This window comes from Netta rufina (assembly GCF_964035555.1).
Source record: "Netta rufina genome assembly, chromosome: 2".
Lineage (NCBI taxonomy): Eukaryota > Metazoa > Chordata > Aves > Anseriformes > Anatidae > Netta > Netta rufina.
Genome location: NC_140124.1, coordinates 90445863 through 90463305, shown reverse-complemented (window position 1 = coordinate 90463305; position 17443 = coordinate 90445863). Strand labels below are relative to the sequence as shown.

At 41.4% G+C, this 17443-nt stretch overlaps 1 protein-coding gene across 2 annotated transcripts in view; it reads left to right on the top strand.

Annotated features, from left to right (window-relative positions):
* Window positions 1-17443, top strand: part of EPB41L4B (erythrocyte membrane protein band 4.1 like 4B) — a gene marked incomplete at both ends in the record, with an annotated part of 163375 nt that overhangs the window by 78785 nt on the left and 67147 nt on the right. Inside the window, 4 exons of one of the 2 annotated variants that reach the window (XM_084283245.1) lie at window positions 309-339; window positions 1090-1123; window positions 1960-2027; window positions 4515-4662. In XM_084283245.1, coding sequence (XP_084139371.1) covers window positions 309-339; window positions 1090-1123; window positions 1960-2027; window positions 4515-4662 — 281 coding nt within the window. Of the gene's footprint in view, window positions 1-308; window positions 340-1089; window positions 1124-1959; window positions 2028-4514; window positions 4663-17443 lie in introns of those variants that run through there. The other variant, XM_084283244.1, reaches the window with a different exon arrangement.

Here is a 17443-nt window from a genome sequence, read left to right as displayed (position 1 = left end):
GGCAGGGAGAAAGGACAGCAAGCATGAATGCTTTCTAGAGGCTACCAGCCCCTCCCTTCCTCGTTATTATGTCTCTATTTTAAGGCCTTACAAACTTACTGAATTTGTGAGATGGTGTTATTTGTTACATGAGAGTCGATTATGTGGTACATGTGGATGGTTTCATAACTGTTCTGGGTTCTGACAAATTCATGCAAATGTCTGTACGAGTATTCCCTTAAGCTGTTGCGTGACATCGCAATGACAATAGCTGTAAAATGACTGATGTTTCACATGCCTTACATTTTTTTGTTTGTTTGATTTTTAAGCAAACAATCCTGTGAAAGCAGCACAACTGTGGTAAGTAACTGTCCAGGTTCTCTTTACCTATCAATTGCTGTTGCCAGGCAAAAAAAGATTCTAAACACCATTTCTACGTAAGGATTTATTGACACAAATTCCCTGGTGTAGGATGAATTGCTTGGGGATCTGTCATTAGGCAGCACCAGATTCTCCTTGGGGACTGCCTCGGAGACTTTAAGCACTTCAATGTTTTTTATTTATTTTTTCCTTTTGTGTTTGAGATCAGATTAAAGTAAAGCGTATTTCCTTTCTGCTTATTATTATATTATGCTAAGTTATCTGGCATTACTTGTTCCTGCTTCATGAATGTAAAATGAAGAACAGAGTTTTGCAGCATAATTGCTGTGGCTTATATCTTGGACAAACTATTGTTAGTTTGTTAGTAAGTTAGTTTGTTACTGTTAGTGAGGACCATTATGTCCTTAAGTGTGTGGATTTTACTTAACTGTAATGCTTCCTTGAAGCATAGAACCCTGACGTATGGGAAACTGACCTGGAAGTTTTAATAAAAATTAATAATTTGTTAGTGCAAGTAAACTGTTTTGGCTGCACAATTGAGTTAAATACGAATAAGAATAATGCTTCTTCTTATAACTGACAGATCTTAAGCAGACCTAGCAGAATTCAGCCAGGAATGGATCTTCCATTGGACATTTTTTTTTTAGTACTAATCTAAAAGGCATTTGTTTTGTATATCTTTGGGTTTTGTCAGTCTTGATTACATAAGTTATTTTTTCCTTCCCTTAGTGCTAAAAATACTCCTGAAGTTCATAATTACCAGGTAAGCATAACAATTTTGGAGGAGAATATTAAGTTGTAGTTCTCTTATTTAGGGAAAAATATTTCTTCCATCTGTAATTAGGGCAAGCATCCCGCTCCCCTTTCCTTCCTCTGGGGTGAGTTCAGAAACAAGCAGCATCAGACTGGGGGGAGTTCAGGGGCAAGTGAAGTGGGCTGTTCTGCTTTGCGTCCCCTGTGTGCTTGGATGCTCTGCTAGCTGAATACACTCCACTGGCCACCCTCTTTCCCTTTGCTTTCTGTGAAATCACAGGTTAGAGCCTATGGGACTGTGCATGTGGTGGACCCCAAGAGACTGCTCTGTGAGCAACACTTTTGTGCAGAGCAGCATCTCACATTGGAGGAGCCCTCACAAGCTCAGAGTTGTGATTATCTTCACCATAGCAACACCTAAAAGAGTTCATTGCTGGTCAATTGTTTGTGGGGTGTTTTTGTTGGATATGAGAGAGAAATGCTGTCACCTAAGATTGGTGACCTTCTGAAGGCAGCTGCCATAATAACCTTTCTCACTCACCACCTTTGATTAAAGATGACATTCCTCTGGTGTGCTTTTTATGAGAAGCGCTAGATGTGTCAGGTTATCTCTCAAACAGAAAAGCAATTTTCTCTGCGTTTGTCCATGAACGTGTCCTAATGAGCAAGCTCATCACTAAGAGGTCTCACGTATATGCCAAATGGCATGGGAGAAGGTCTGAAACAGTGGGGCTTACAGGGCTCACAGGTAGCGTGTTCCTCGTGGCTCCAGGAAAATAAAAAGTTGAAATTACTAAGGAGTTCTTATATGATTTCATTAACCAAGTTTAATGTTTTCCCTTGCAGCCACAGTATCATCCTAATATACATCCTGCTCAGCCACACTGGCATCCACACACCCCTGTGAATGTAAGGTAAGCAAGCCTCACTTCATGGAAAAGATTATTACTTCTTAATTTATCTCAATCTGTTGATATGAAGCTTTGGTGAGCATATCAGGTGATTTTCTGCACATGAAAAGCAAACAGAAGTTAGAAAGGTGATTGAGTGAACAGATTCTTGCATTACAGCACTTCTTTCATCTTTTGCAAGAAATGTATTATGGAGAAATAAAGTGTACATTGAATAATGTATCAGGCACTTTACAGATAACTGGTGGAATTACTTAGAACATGTATTTTTTGAGAATTATTTGACACAAATATTCCTGTTCATGTTGTTGTGCTGTTTTGATAGTTTAGTAACAAGAGAAATGAAGTGAAAATAAATTTTTGGTGGAATGGGCAGGTGAAGGCACACACCTGATGGTGGATATGTGACTGTGCATGTATGTGTGATAGCTGCTATTTTATCCTAATAGAAATAAACTTTCTTACATTGTTCAGGTTTTTAGGTAAATAATGAATTGTCTTGACCAAAAAAGCCTTAATCTTCATTTCTATTCATTTTACATTTTAATCTTACATGCTTACATCAGAACTGCTAGGTTTTGTTCTTAGTGTGAGTGACTCTGGAGGTAAAGCTGGGCTTAAAATGGATGAAAAGACAATTTGGCCTCAGTTTGAGAATCAGGAAAGGGGCAGATATTTTAATAGAAGTACTGATTAGGCAGAGAAGCACTCATTGTCATCTCAGAATTCCTCACATAAAGCAGTAAATCAGATATTAAAATTGTTAGAAACAGAAGAATGTTTAAATCAGATAATTAACTTTGCCTGTACTTCATGTTCAAGGTTTTTCCTGGTTTTAAGGTTTACATGTCCACTTTTTGTCATTTAAAATTTCCAATTTCAAATTACCCACGATCAACTGCTGATGGAGGTTAATGATTTTAAAGTCATTTGAGGTTTTGCTGAATTTTTTTCTAAAGATTTTTTTCACGTAAGACACATTTTAAAGCAAAATAGTTCACCCTGGAGCAGAGTGATATTGAAATAAGCACAATAACGTATTGTGAAGTGTATAGACAATCTCCCACTTCAGCTGCCTGGACAAAGATTAAGGCCAGTGAAATATGAACAATGGCTCTTTTATAGCTAGGCTTGTAAGTCTAAAAAACATACTTAAAAGCCATCCTGCAAACTCAGGAGAAAAGGTGCTTCGAATTTTTGTTCCAGTCAGGTAAAAGTGTTTAAACATGTGGTTAAAGTGGAAGCTTTAAGTTATTTTATCTCGGAGTCAAAGTAGTGAAGCTGCACGTCTAACATCAGGAATAGCTTGATTTCACAATACTTAATCTGACTGTGAATTTGAGATTAAGCTACAGATGCATGAGATTTTTTTCTGCTGGTCCTGCAAATCTAGAATGGACCATAGGTTGAAACGAAGTTATAAATGCGCAATACCATGTTTATATATTTATATGGAATTATATATATAACAATGTTTACACATATTTTTATAAAACATTTGTTTAATAACTTGTGGAATTATGTTTCAGTTTTCATAGTTTTAATAGTAAAATCCTTTCAGTGAAATGATTTGGTTGCAGTTAACAATATTCCGTCTTGCAAGAAAATTCATTCAATTTAATAATTGTTATAACAGAACTTTAGAATACCTTAAAAACAGGTAAAAGAAAAGCCTGGCTCTATTTCTGCTACGTTTAAAAACAAAACAAAACAACAACAACAAAACTAAGAAGTGCAACTTCAGTTTGGTAGTAAGAGAATCTTAAATATTGTGATTTCCTACATCCTGCTCAGAATAGTGGTTTTTTGTTTGCTTTTCAAAATGATCCAGGAGGGACCGTAAGATTAGTTGGGGTTAATATCTCTAAGTATCAATAGGTAATGAACAAATAAGGAAAAAGAAATCATAGCATTTTGCAAGTTTCAGTACATAGTCTTAGAGAAAAGGCTGTACTACCTAAAGACGCCAGGCACTACCTTTAGGCTCTTAACAGAACAAAGCTGTAATGTGCAGGCTACTTCCGTGTAATTAACTGCACCAGTGTTGAGTGGATGGAAGTATGTACATAAGAACAATTTTCATTCTTGATAGGATTGTCTTAGTTTTTCAGTCCTCAGGGATATATTTTAATGAGGTCAACTTTTTGCAGGATATATTTCATTTTACTTGTTTGTTGTACTCATTTAGTTTTCCTATGGCCTTCTCCTCCCTCTGGGATTCAGGAGCATTGATGCCCGACGCTTGTCTATAGTACTTGAGAGAGGTTTTAAATGGCTGAGCCCTGCCTTCTGAAATGAATTTGATATTCCTGGTTGTTTCAGTAGGTTCTTACCAGTCCTATAGGCCTGTCACCAGTTCCTTCCTTTCGTGATAGCCGTCTATCACAACGTATGCATGCTTAGCACTTGCTGGATGAGCTCATGTTACTGTGTAGCACTCATAAGTTTGCTTCCATCTCTCACTAACCAATAACTGTGCAAATGGTACAGGCCACCCTATCATGATGACAGGCCATATTGGAAACCCCCCACAAGTGGAGAGGACAGCAGTTTACGATATATCCAAGAACAGAACCAGAAGAATTTAGGAGAAGTCCAAAGTATGGTGTACCAAGATAAACTCATGACGACTCTCTGAAAAAGTCACCTTCATTTCATCTGCCATCTTAGACGATCATTGCATTCCATGGTCCTTGTCTGTCTGCAGTCCGTTCAAAGTGTATTGTGCATAAAGTGTGTGTCTTTATATGTACATCCATCCTTGTTTGGTGTTCATGGACAGTCTTGGGAAAAGTATTTTTCGTATCTTTGTTAACAACAAAAAAAAATATATCTTGAAAAACCTTTTGTGAAAGTTGGTAAGAGTTTTCAGTGTCCCCGGATCAGAAATATTTCTGGGGATATCCATTCTTCCATGCTTTGTGAATCTGTGATCCTCTGCCTGCTGTTGAAGGTCAGCCATTCATCGTGCCTTAATTATTTTTGTTATCTTGTTTCTTTTGAGTCAAATTCATAAATGAAGTTTGAAAAACGTTTTTATACTTGATGTGCAAATAAGAGGTTGGAGGGTAAAAAAAGAAAAACAACAGAATTCACATTTCCAAATGGCTTAAGGACCACCAACAAAGGGAGCCTACTGAGGTAGTCATAGGTTTGGGTGTCTTTTGTTTTTAATTTTTGCGTTCTGCAGCAGAATTAGAGGTGCTTGCCTAACTTCGAAAACGACCATAGGGAAAGAACCCTATAATAAACTTTTTGGAATACTTGTGTCACTTTTTGACTTAGTGATTATGTTAATAGCTTCCCCCAAAACCATACCTGCTGCTATAAATGCAAGAATGTTAAAACGGATCCTTGCTAAAAGGGTGCTGCTGTCTCGTTATTTTTAATGTGATTATGGAAGTCATCTATACCATTGCGTAAAACTACTTACCAATAACTTTTCTCTGAGTGGACTCAAAAACACAGCTCATAATTCATATACTACAAGACAAGGACGATCCAGTCCTTGAATAGCTCTATTTTTTTAAGTTAGACATTTGGAAAGTTGAATATATATTTTACAGACCTAGCTTTTTAAATAGGTTGGCTGGTTGTTATGTTGATCAGTGGCGATTTCTTTTTTTTAAACTGGGAATCATAGTGCCATCTTCATTAATGTGTTTGTTTTAATTTGGCCTTACATCTGTGGTCTCTCTGAAGTTGTTGGAACAAATAAATCTTTATTTGGGATATTTTAAAATGAAGTAGTTTTTAAACTTGATTTTGATAAATATAAATTTATAAACAGCTATAACCATGAATTTTTTTTCAGAGCAAATTTGATAGTGTATACTTTTTTTTGTAAAGTACATTTGTTTACAAATGCTATCTTTTAATATTTGTTTTGATCTTTACTGTATGTGCTAAGTACAAATAAAAATTCTCAATCTTCTTGGTTTGGTTATGATGCATTATTTATTTTTGAAAGATTTTGGGGGAGGGTGCACAGATGCAATACACCACCAATTTGTACCTGTTTTGCCCTGGAATCACTAATGCTGCGCTTGTAGCGTCTGCATCGCTACAGATAACATCTGTGCTACTAATGTTGGGGAGGAAAACAAGAAAGCAATTGTGCACCGAGATGTGAAAATGCCACAGTAAGCCTAAGGTGGGTAATCACAGAGGCTGCCTTCAGTTTCCTGAGGTCAGCCTTCCTCTCTGTCACCAGCATTTTATTTGAGAAAGGAAGCAAGAGAAACTTTGCTGGAGCCATTGGAACAAGAGCCTGGTTTAGCAGCTCTGAATGTCTGAATGCCCTCTGGAGGTTTTTGGTAGTGTTTTTTGTTTTGTTTTGTTTTTGTTTGAATACTCACGTTAGTTAGGTGGAGTATTTATTGCTTCATGATTCACACACCTACATTCGTAATGCACTATTGTTTTTGTCAAATAACTTCATTTGCTTCTGTGTGCTTTGTTGTCACTGTTCCTCCTCCTTGTGTGTTATCTGTGGTCTGGCTTATTGCTGAAGGTGCACTGATCTCCCAGAGAGATCTGAAGGAAAACCAGCTCAGAGCCTGATCAGCTTTTAAGTGTTAAAATGCCTCGTGCAGGAGGTCTGCACATGGGTGAAGAGCATCCTGTGGGACCTGTGTTCTGCAGTTTGTGCGTGTCGCCTCGAGGGAAGCGCTGTCCCACTGCTTCTCTGGAGAAGGAGCTCGTGTGCTCACTCCCCTTGTACTTTTCTATTCCACATCCTCCTTGCTGTCTGCAGAAATCTGCATCAGCAATGTCACCAAGCGTTCAGATAGGTAAGGACAGCTCAGATTCACTCTCCTTCCTTGCTGTTGTCATAGTTGGCTTCTTGCAACAAGTGGGCTGAGATGTGGCTGGGACAAGGTAGCATTTCTGGCTGTCTCCTCTCCGACCCCAGGCATTGCTCTGACTTGTGCAGCTTACATCTGGACAAGGGTGGAGCTGGGTGCTCCTGCAGTGAACTCGGTGGTACAAATGAGTTGCTTTAAATCTAAAACAACCTAGAAGCTCTTTTCTTCCCCCCCTTCTAAAATGAGCACGCTTGGTACTTACAAAGTATGTTTTTGAACCGGTGACTAATGTGGCTCTTGTGATTTCAGGAACGCAGTGTTTGTTGGAAGCAAGGCAAACCTCTTTGAAGGTGAAAACCAAATTGCATGGGGAAAGGGGAGAGAGTAGAAGGGTGGAAAATGTTTGGTAAGCTCAGCTGTTAAATGTAGTAGCACCTTTTGTTGAAAATAAGACTGGGAAAACCCTGGTGGTGTAAATCAATAACTTCATCTTAGATTAATGCTGCTACAGGACGCCACTGGTAGTTTACAGATGCACAAACTCAATACAGAGACTTGACAGCCCTGGTAGGTGAGTGGTTTTCCATTGTGCTGATTTATTTTAACTAGTGGTTTCTCACGAGGAAATGCCACGTGATTTTTACTTTGTACAAAAGAGCACGTTATACAGGCCCAGGGAAATCAACAAATTCTGTATGTACTGTAAATATACGGGGAAATTGCCTCATGCACTGCCTGAAGGAAGTACCACTGCACGAATCCAAACGAAGCACGTTCTCAGGAGTACGTGCAGAATTCCCCCGCCCAGTTCTGAAGTCTGTTCCTTGTGCAAGTTTCAAACCTTTTCTTTTTTTTTTTTTTTTACAAGTCCAGTGTACACTGAAACTCTTCTGTAATCTGATTACAGGTGATAAACACCATCCTCCTGTCATCTAAGGGAGGGAAGCTACGTGAGTACAGTGCTAGGCGCTGGAGAAATGGCACTGCTCTGTAGCGTGGTGTGTGCCGGGATGCAGAATTGCTTTATTCATCCTGTCTGAGGGTTCCTGGGATCATCTCTGTGCATGCATGTCTCCTGCATTACCAGGGCTGGAACCCAGCTCTTCCCCAGTGTAGCTCAGGGCCAGCTCCACTTTGTGTATTTTGTTTTAAAGTGGTTTTTGTTTGTTTGTTTGTTTTTCACTAATTGTAACTGTAATCCTACATGCCCTGCCCCAGCAGCTGAGGGGGGAACTGAAAAGCTGACAACACCACATCTGTAACCTGGGCTGAAATATATCCCTCTTCAGCCCCAGCCAGGCCCTGGCATGCAAACTAATGACTAACATTGAGTGCTGAAATACAATACTGAAAGTGACAACGGTTTTGAATTGTTTTAGCGTGGGTTTTTCCCTCAAACTTTCATTTTCAGCTATTTTTCTCCAGCTGATGTGAGTCACGGGCAAAACGAACAAAGGGATCAGTTTTTGTAATGTATTGCCAAAGCAGGCAATGTGGGGGTTGCACATTTAAGGAAAAGATTCAGGGCATCCTTCTGGAACGTTTTGTCAGTGAAGCCATGTGCAGATTGACCAAAACAAGGATTTCCTGCTCATATTGTGGACAGAAACAAAGCATATATTATGGCCTTGTGATGTAAAATGTCATTTTTCCTTCGTGCTGGATGAGTGTTGCAGAAGATCTCTCCTCAGACTGCAAGACAAATAATATTAGAGCTTGCAACTAATTTTGAAAATGGACCTTCCACTGCTGACGAGGAATGAGTTGGGGAACTTCTAAGACAGGGAAAAAAAGTGAAGATAAGTATATCACTTGCTTCTCAGGCGTCAAAGCTGTCTAGATGGAGACCTGCGGGGAAGGAGCGTGACAATTCAGTGTTGCTGTCATCTGTTCTCAGAGGTTTCCCACCAGTTTGTGTATCAAGTAGGCAGGCTACAGCTACCGACCTTGAAGGGGAGAAGAAGGCACATCCATCTCACCTGACACCAGATCTCCGGACAGATAAGTGCTTTCCCTCTTACCCTGGCAAAGGAGAACTGAGAAAAGCAGTCCAACTCTCATTAATGGACATCAGTAGGAATGTTATTTTTTGAAACTATCTCGAACTCTGTACTTCAGGCACCAAACACGTTGGAAAATGCAGCTTTTGGACAAAAGCAATGCTAGTCAACGTAGGTAAGAAAAAACATAATGTAAAGGGAATGTGCAGACCACGCCCATCTGCCTGTTTGTCTCCTGTCATTATAAAGTGTGTGAAATGATAAAGACCTTGCTTGACTTCTACTGCTTTTTTTTTTACTGAAAATCCACGTCCTCCTGTACCCTGAAGTGCCTGGCCAAATAGGCTTTCTTTCTGATGTATGTGCTGTTTCTCTCATTGCCGCTGCGTCACAAAAACAGATAAAAGCTTGATTCAGCTGGAGTTCCTCCCTTAATATGAGTCACTTCCAGTAATAAACCTTCTGCAGGTTACATTCCGCTCTCAGCTACCTACTAATGACTGCTTCATGACTGTCCTTTATAGCAAAACAACTTCTTCTCAGTTGGTTTCATGAGCGCTAATCTGAATTTAGTTATGAAGTTCTCAAACCAAGCTTTGTTGCGTGCTTTCTGCTTCACATATCAGTAGGTTGCTATTGAAAATGCAGGCACGTCTTCTGTAATAACTTTCATACTGCTTTGAATCTCAGCATATAATTTTCAATTTTGAACTGGGGAGAAAGGTGTTTTTTTTAATACAGCTTCTCTATCTTTCCTAAAGATGGTGACTTTTTTTTTTTCCCAGATAATCTTGGCAGACTTAGCACAGAAGGTAGATTGGTGGAGACAGGATGGTCCACCAGCCTGTTATCTTAGCCCCATATTAATTCTTGGCTTTCTCTTGACTCTGTGGGACTACTTTTGGTTTGTTAGCATCTTATCTTCCATGATTTGTTGCATGTCCATATGCAGTGAAGAAATACAAAGAAAATTGTATGATTTCTTCATATGAAGAAGTCCAGTTCATTTTCTCTCTATCAGGCAGTCATCATGAATACTTCTTAGTCATCAGACCTTCTGAGACCTGAGGAATCTTCCAATTTAAAAATAAGATAAATGTTGAGCTAAGAATACTGGAGAAGCAGTGGAAATGCCCCTAGACTTCTGTTTTCCATTGCCACCACAATTACTTTCCTACTTCTTTTTTCTGTACTTCCAATCTTCTAAGTTTATGTGCTTGTGTTTTTCCTTCTTCGTCGTCTTTTCTTCTTGTTGCTGTAGTAATAGCTTAATGACCTTCAGCTGTAAAGTACCAAACAACAAAAACTGCAGCTCACAATGTCAGAAACTGAAGATGCGTCGAATTAAGCAAGAACGGATGTTTCAAGTAGAAGCAGTTGGGAAACCTGTAATTTCTGGATTAACCATGTCATATGTTGAAGGATTATTAAAAAAAAAAAAAAAAGTAATTTTTCAATGAGATGATGAAAAACATCCCTCGCTTCCTGCCTCCTGAATGAAATGGAGTAAGTAGCCACACCTAGTTAGTAGTAGGAAGTACTGATCTAATGCAATTGAAACTCCAGATAATAAGCTACTTCTTTATAAATATTTCATTTTCTCCACTCAGCCCATAACAATCTGTGCTAGTAATCACGATGGTTTGCCTACCATTTATCAATTTCTGCATTTTTTTTAGAACCTTAGGGAAGGAGAAAACATTACACAATTTAGTTGGCACTGGAGAAACAGTAATCACATAGCAATGAGGATGGGAAGAGGCAAGGGAGCTTTGAGACTTCAGCGTCTGTGTCTTCAGCACCTGGAGCTCGCTGATCAATGAGTACGGCTGATCTGAAGAAAGTCTTCAAGGAACTTTGAAGTAAAACTGGACGACTTTGTCAAAATTTTAAGCCCAGAAGGGCTTCGTTATCAGTTGTTTTCAAATTCTACTGTTTTATTCAATGTCTTTTTGTCTTACTCTCATTTTCTGACTTTAAAAGTACTCTGAAAATTGCTTTTAAGACAAAATGAAAAGTTTCTTGCTGTAATTCAGGTGAGTTGCTCAAGTGTTACATGAAAATGGAGATAGGGCAGGTTGCAAGTCTGAGAATGCCCTTGCTGTGCTGAGTGATTGCTTTTGTGTTGATTTTACCTCTTTATAAGGAGTTATTGCTTGCTATATGCTGTACCTGTTCAGTAGCTGTTCTGATAACGTGTTAAAATGGCAAACATCTAAAGCAACGTCTTCTGTGTGGCAATAGTGTCAGGTTTGTTCTTGCTAGAGTTTAAAGTTACAGCAAGTTACTGCACATTCAGGAGACCCCATGTTCCTTTGTGTTTCTTTTTGGAAACATTCAAAATCTGAGTAATTTGAAAGTTTGATTAATCTAATTTAAAACAGTTTTTCAAAGTATTTTAGCTTTGCAGGAACAGAGATGGGAGATTTTCTAAGATGGGGGCTGTTGTTAGGGGGAGCCAAGTCCATGGACATTAAGGCTGAGGCAATTTCTCCTTCCTAACCTGCTGGGTGTGAGACTGCTGCAGTTCCCGGTTCCCAAGCAAATATGTGCACAGGGTACCTACTCAGCCAGCCATGCAGCAGAGGAGAGCAGTGCCTTCACCAGTACCTGCAGACACCAAGAGCAGCACAGCAACACGGACAGCACAGCCAACCACTCCTGTGTGCATCCATCCTACAGAAGACACAGTTAATTAAGATGGGCCAGACCACAGTGGTTAGGGCTTGGCCAGCCAAGCATACTGAGCAGCAGCTTGCTTACGTGTGCCTGGTCCCTTTTCTCTCCCCTCCTCTCCCTTTTCCCATACTGCTTCTTCCCTGATGCTTGCAAATTGCACCATTTTCTTCCCTTGTCCGCTGTTACTCTGCTTTTTTCCTGCATTGCTCCCAGTTTTCTGAGTATAAAGGTATATTTATTCAAATTTCTCAAGGCTTCTTAGGTAATTTGGACCTAATGTGGTATTAATGATAGCATCCTAAGCAGTGCTGGCCTTGCAGGACTGTTCTCCCTGAAAGATCCCCAATCCCATCAGTGCCCTGTGAAGTTGGGCCATTTCTCACAGAGCCCTCCCTTAACTACCTGTGCAATTCAGCACTCTTCCAGGGCACACACTGTAATATTTGGAAGCTGCTTAGGCTCCCACCTGTTAGACCAGCAGTTTTTTCTGTCGCATCCCGTGGTGGCTGCTCGTGTTATTTAATGGCTTATACGGCAGGAAAGGCCGTGGCCTGGGTTAGCACCCTGAGATCAGCTGCAGGCTGTCTCAGGTTCCCCCGTGCCTGTGCTGCTGTGGTTACCTGGGTTGGTTTGCTGGCTTCCCAAGCTGTCTGTGCCTGACTACCAGGGGAAGGCAGCACTGACTTGGGGGGGATTTCACCTCCTTGAAATCTTCTGTCTGCTTTCTGGAGTTCTTCTCATCTGCAAGGACGTCTGGGACAATGAATTATTTCTTTTTGACAGGTGATTAAATATCATTAGCTATCGTTATCATTAATTAAAACCATTTGTAAATGAAGAAAAGCAAGTTCAGTTCCCCGGTGGGCATATTTTGCATGACAGTTTTGCAAGGCAGTATTTTTTTTTTTAAATGATCTTTATGCAGATAAGGTGAAATCTGTGAGGACAATGGATGTGTCGAGTTGAGATTTGTTTCTCGGTATTTTATGAGAACATGCTTTGCCGCAGGCTCTGCTCCTCTTGCAGAGAATTCCAGATTGACTGGAAGCTGGATCTAGTCCTGTTTCAAGGCTTAGTTCAGCAGCTCAATACTTAGTTCAGTAGTGCAGGAAGCTGCTGCTTAAACTTTTATTTCCTACAGAAGATTTTTTTTCTCTTCTCCTTGCTGTTTCTGAACACCCACTTCCCCATGGCCATTTTCTTCTTCCTCCCAAGGCTGGCAGAAAGATGCTGTCTGTCCACTCTGCTTACGTGATGCTAGGAATAAATGACTTTCTGCGGTGTCCCTAGGAATAGATGAGGACTGCTGGTCCTCTCTGGCAGCAGGGAGAGCAATCTGCAGTGCATCTTCCCAGGCCTTCCCTAAAGGATGCACGTGGGCAGCTCTCCTGTCATCCAGTGGTGTCAGGGCAGAGCACGGGAGTGTGACAGTTCTGTCAGCTTCAGTTACACTTCTCATGGTTTAGGGTGTCAGCTTTTGTCTGGCAAAGAGTTCTTGGTTACATGGTGCAGAAGAAAAATTATATATATATATATAATATAAATATATATATAGGTGTGCTTGTAGGCATCCCGGTCGTCCCTCACTTAAAAACAAACATTTTTTCTATATGTCCCAGTCCTTGGCTGCAAAAGCAAAACTCCATCCTTTATCTTTTATAAGCAGTCCTTCTTTTAGTCCTTCTAGCAGTGAGTTTTGCTAACAGTTAACTTGTTTTGTTCTGAATTTGTTTTGAAGCATGGGCAGGGAATAAGCCCAAAGTCTCCTTTTCTTCACCCTCTCCCCCCCCAAAATGCAGAGACTAAAGCCAAAAAGTGAGTGTTTGGCTTAACCTAGCTGCTAATTCTCTTCCCCCCAGCTGCCATGCTGAAGCTGAATGTGCACTGACTGCTTTTGTTAGACTTCTGGGAGTCTCTCCTCCACAGGCACACATTAATAAACACACACGTGCACTTCAGTAATCCCCCTGACTGCCATTTGGGAGCACATCTGAAGCCCTTTTGGATGTTGAAGGTATTGTTACGGTACGGTGAGGGGTGAAATGTCTCCTGTCAGGGGAGAAGTGTGTGTGGGGGGGAGCCTACCAACATGTTCAGTACAAAGACTGCAGTGTGGATTTGAGCAGCTTGAAGCTGCAGAAACCCCCATCAGGCTTGCCCTGAGCTGTGGATAGGGCAAGACTGAGAAGGTTGTGGAGATGTTTGTGTAAAATTTGAGGATTTTTAAATACTGGAAGATTGCAGTGCTTTTGTGCAACGGAGGTGTTCAAAGCAAGGGACAGAGGTGGGTGTGGTATTTGTTGAAGGTTATTTAACAAGGGTCACACCCGTAGGTAGAAGCCTGGGATTTTCTTAAACCTCTGCTCAGCTACTGCAGGGCGGGTCTGGAGTCAAGGCAGGGGCATCTGAAGGGCACAGTGGTTCGAGCCTGCTCTCTGCTGTTGCTCCAGCAGCCTCCGCAAGGAGGGGAGAGAAGAAAGTCTTGCTATTTCCTCTCCAAATGTCTTCAGACAGGCTGGAGATATCTACAGGAAGAGGACATGGACAGGGTGCAGGCCTGCTCAGGGATGCAGGCGAAAGATGTTTATGCAGCTCTTTGTGGTTATGTTATGCAGGAAAAGGAGGGTATGAGCTGGAAGCATGGCTTGGGAAGGCAATTATTTAAACATATATATATTTATCTGCCATGGGTTACACCAAAATGGGAGGTGCTGTCGTGGATGAGTGAGAAAAGCCCAGAATGGGTTATGATCTTAGTGCATGTGGAAATTTAGGACGCAGCTAGGGAGGAATGAGACCTCATAGTTCCGAGTAAGCTGCATCACAGCCCAGTTTGGGGGGCGTAGAAACCTGGCTGGTTTTGGAAAGGATTTGGCATTCTTGAGGATCAGAAGTTGAACGTGAGTCAACAGTCCCAGGCTATTTAGGAAAAAGCAAATGTCATGTTGCAGTGCATAAACAGAAACAGGCCCCATGGGGCATGGCAGGCAGCCTTTCCTCTCCGCAGGGCGTTGTAGGGCCCCGACTGGAAGGCCCCGCATCTCAGGAGGGGTGGGTGTGCAGGACGGGGTGGGGAGGACCATCAGAGCTGTAGAAAATGTGGTGTGTGTGAGGGGCAATTGAAGAATTCAGGGTTTCAGACTCCTAAGGGAGATGTGAAAAACTGTTTTCAGAAAGGCAGGTTTTTGTGGCAGCAAATAACCTGCTCGCTCTATCTGTGATGGACGGGGGAAGAAATAACGGGCCTAGACTGCAGCAAAGGTGACTTAGGTTAAACGGAAAAGTAAGTGCAGGCGTGGAGAGACACTGAAATAGGTTGTACAGGGAGGCCCTGGAGTCTCTGCTAGTGAAGGATTTTAAGATTCAGTTCAAGCAGTCAGCTGGGGTAACATGGGCCTGCTTACTCCACTTTTGGGCAGAGAGGGGAAGAATTCTGTCTTCTGAATTCCTTCTGAATACCTTTCTATTCTCCATTTTAATATGACCCCCTAGCACAGTTATGCCTGTGGGTTGTACACTAGAGGCATGGTTCAGTAAGGCATCAGGAGGATGTGATGCACGTGAGGTGTCAGAATGCCCTCTGAAAATATCTTTTAGAACAAAGGATGAGGACTGTAAAATTGTTAGAGGGCTAGTAATGAAAATAAAATTTAAAAAAATTTTTGAAAAATTAATTGGAAGATGTGTGCTGTTTGCCCTGTTCCTCAATAGGCTGCCTTTTTGGTCAGAAGAAAGTGATTGAGGAAGTTTGAGGCTGAAGGCAACACCAAGTGTCTGTGGACTCTGACGGTCTTTTTGGAAGGTTCAGCTGCCCCAGGCTGAGTGCATTGCCAGAGTGCAGGATGGAGAAGGAAGAAATGTTTTCTTCCTTTTGAGAATTGGCCGTAGGGCCCTGCCTCTTCTTCTTTGAAGGGCAGGATTTGGTTATATAGGAAGGAGCTGGAGCTTGACGAGAAAACTAGACAGGTAAGTAAAATAAGAAGCCTGCAGAACAGCCTATTGACAACTAAAGGGTAAAGCAGGGTTGAAACATTGGTAAACTAGGAGGGCCAAAAGACACATACAAGAGAAAAGATTAAAATCAATACCTGCCCACAATTGTACGTAGTTTGAGAGCATTACTTGATGTCTGGGAAGCAAGTATGAAAGCCTGGGGGGCATGAAATATGATCAGAAAGCTGACTGAAAGAAATTTGTGATCTATTTGCATCCATGGGTTGGGAAGGACATATGTGCATGTTATGCATTCAGATAAACCAGACAGAAACAAGCAACAAAAAAAGTTCATGGCAGAAAGACGCACTGAGGTAACAAGTCTCAAGAATCTAAATTTAAGACAGTGGGAGAACAGTAAACTTAGAGAAAATAGATGTGACACCACTGCAAAATGATTCCATGATGATGCCAACAACGCCATCTTGTAGAAGCTGCACCAAGACGCACACAATATGCTCCTAAATTAAACAGTACAGAGTACAAAGAATAGGGATTTGGACTGCTCATTGTATCTTTGTTTGGATACTGTCAGCTATTCTGGTAGCCTGGCTCTGAAGCTGCTGCAAGCACTGCTGTTTGATTGTGCGGTAACTTGTCAGTCTAACAGTGACTCTGTGCACAGCTCTTAGGTGGGGAGGAGGATATGTGTGTGAGAGCCTTTCTTGCCCAACCCCATACTCATCAGAAGAGAGAAACGAGCTCCAAGATGAGTTTGTCTCCATATCTCTCAGTTTTTACCAGCCCTGGAAGAGTGCAGGTGACTTTTGGGCAGGCCAGCAGTTTTGTAAGGAGACTGCCCCTCAGAGTGCACTCCCTGGGCGCTGGCATCCTGCCTGCAGCTTTATGACTTACTGCCCTTGAGGATTTCAGTGCACACCCAAATGTCAGCTTTGCTGGGCTTGTTACTTCTTTGAAATAATGGTCACACTGCATTTTATGTGGTGTGAGTACTCCTGTCCACACAGTCAAGAAATATATCTGGAGAACTTGGTGCAAGTCCGGCATCATGCCACAGCTCTTTTGGCTCACTCAGTTGCTCAGGTCATTCACATTTTAGCATGGAAACTACCTCATGCCTGTGGCAATGTGAGAAGTCAATGAAAGGATTTGGTGTGATCTCATTCATTTGGGGGAAAAAAGCAAAGGGGTCAAAAATCTGCTAAACCAACCTTGCCAGCAGGTGAGATGAAAGCAATTTCCAAGTACATGGCATTCTGTGTCTCTGGAGCTCTCCTCTCAGTCAAAAAAATGTCACTTCAATCCAAAGAGCTTGAAGGAGAGTGCAGGTGAGCTGTTACAATTAGTGTGCAATCTGATTAGCCTGTACCATTTTTTCCCCAGTAGGCAGTTGCTTGATCTGATTATAAGAGTGAAGATATAGTACAGTTTCAGGAGACTGTCCTGGATTATCCGAGCTCACCAAACCTGTTCCCAGTGTATCCGACCCCTATTTGTATTGTTTCCTTAAGGCAAATAATGCATCAGAAGTGCCCTTATTGGCAGTCCTTGCTCCACGCCGGGAACCTGCCAAGATTAATCAACAAAGCCTTCCCCTCCCCACCCCCTGCTTTCAGAAAGTAACCCGCATACAAGTGTTATTCAATTACTGCCCAGTCAGAAACCTCTTGTTGTCAGAAGTTGTTGTTGAGAAGACAGCGGTTATTAATGATGTACTGAGTTGCACGCTTCAGCATATCTCTGGAAATGATGCAGATGTGTTTATGTGCACATGACTGGTTAATTTTGCTTTGAATCAGTAACTAATCTGCAGAGAACATATGTAGCGAGGAGCTAGGTACAATTTATTCCTTGCTTCTTTAATTATTCTGTTTGTCTTTATTCCATGTTGTCAGGTTTGCAGCTACTGTTAGTAATAAGAGCAAACTGAAAACCCATGTGGGTGAAGAGATAATTTCTTTAGCAAATGGGAAGGGAA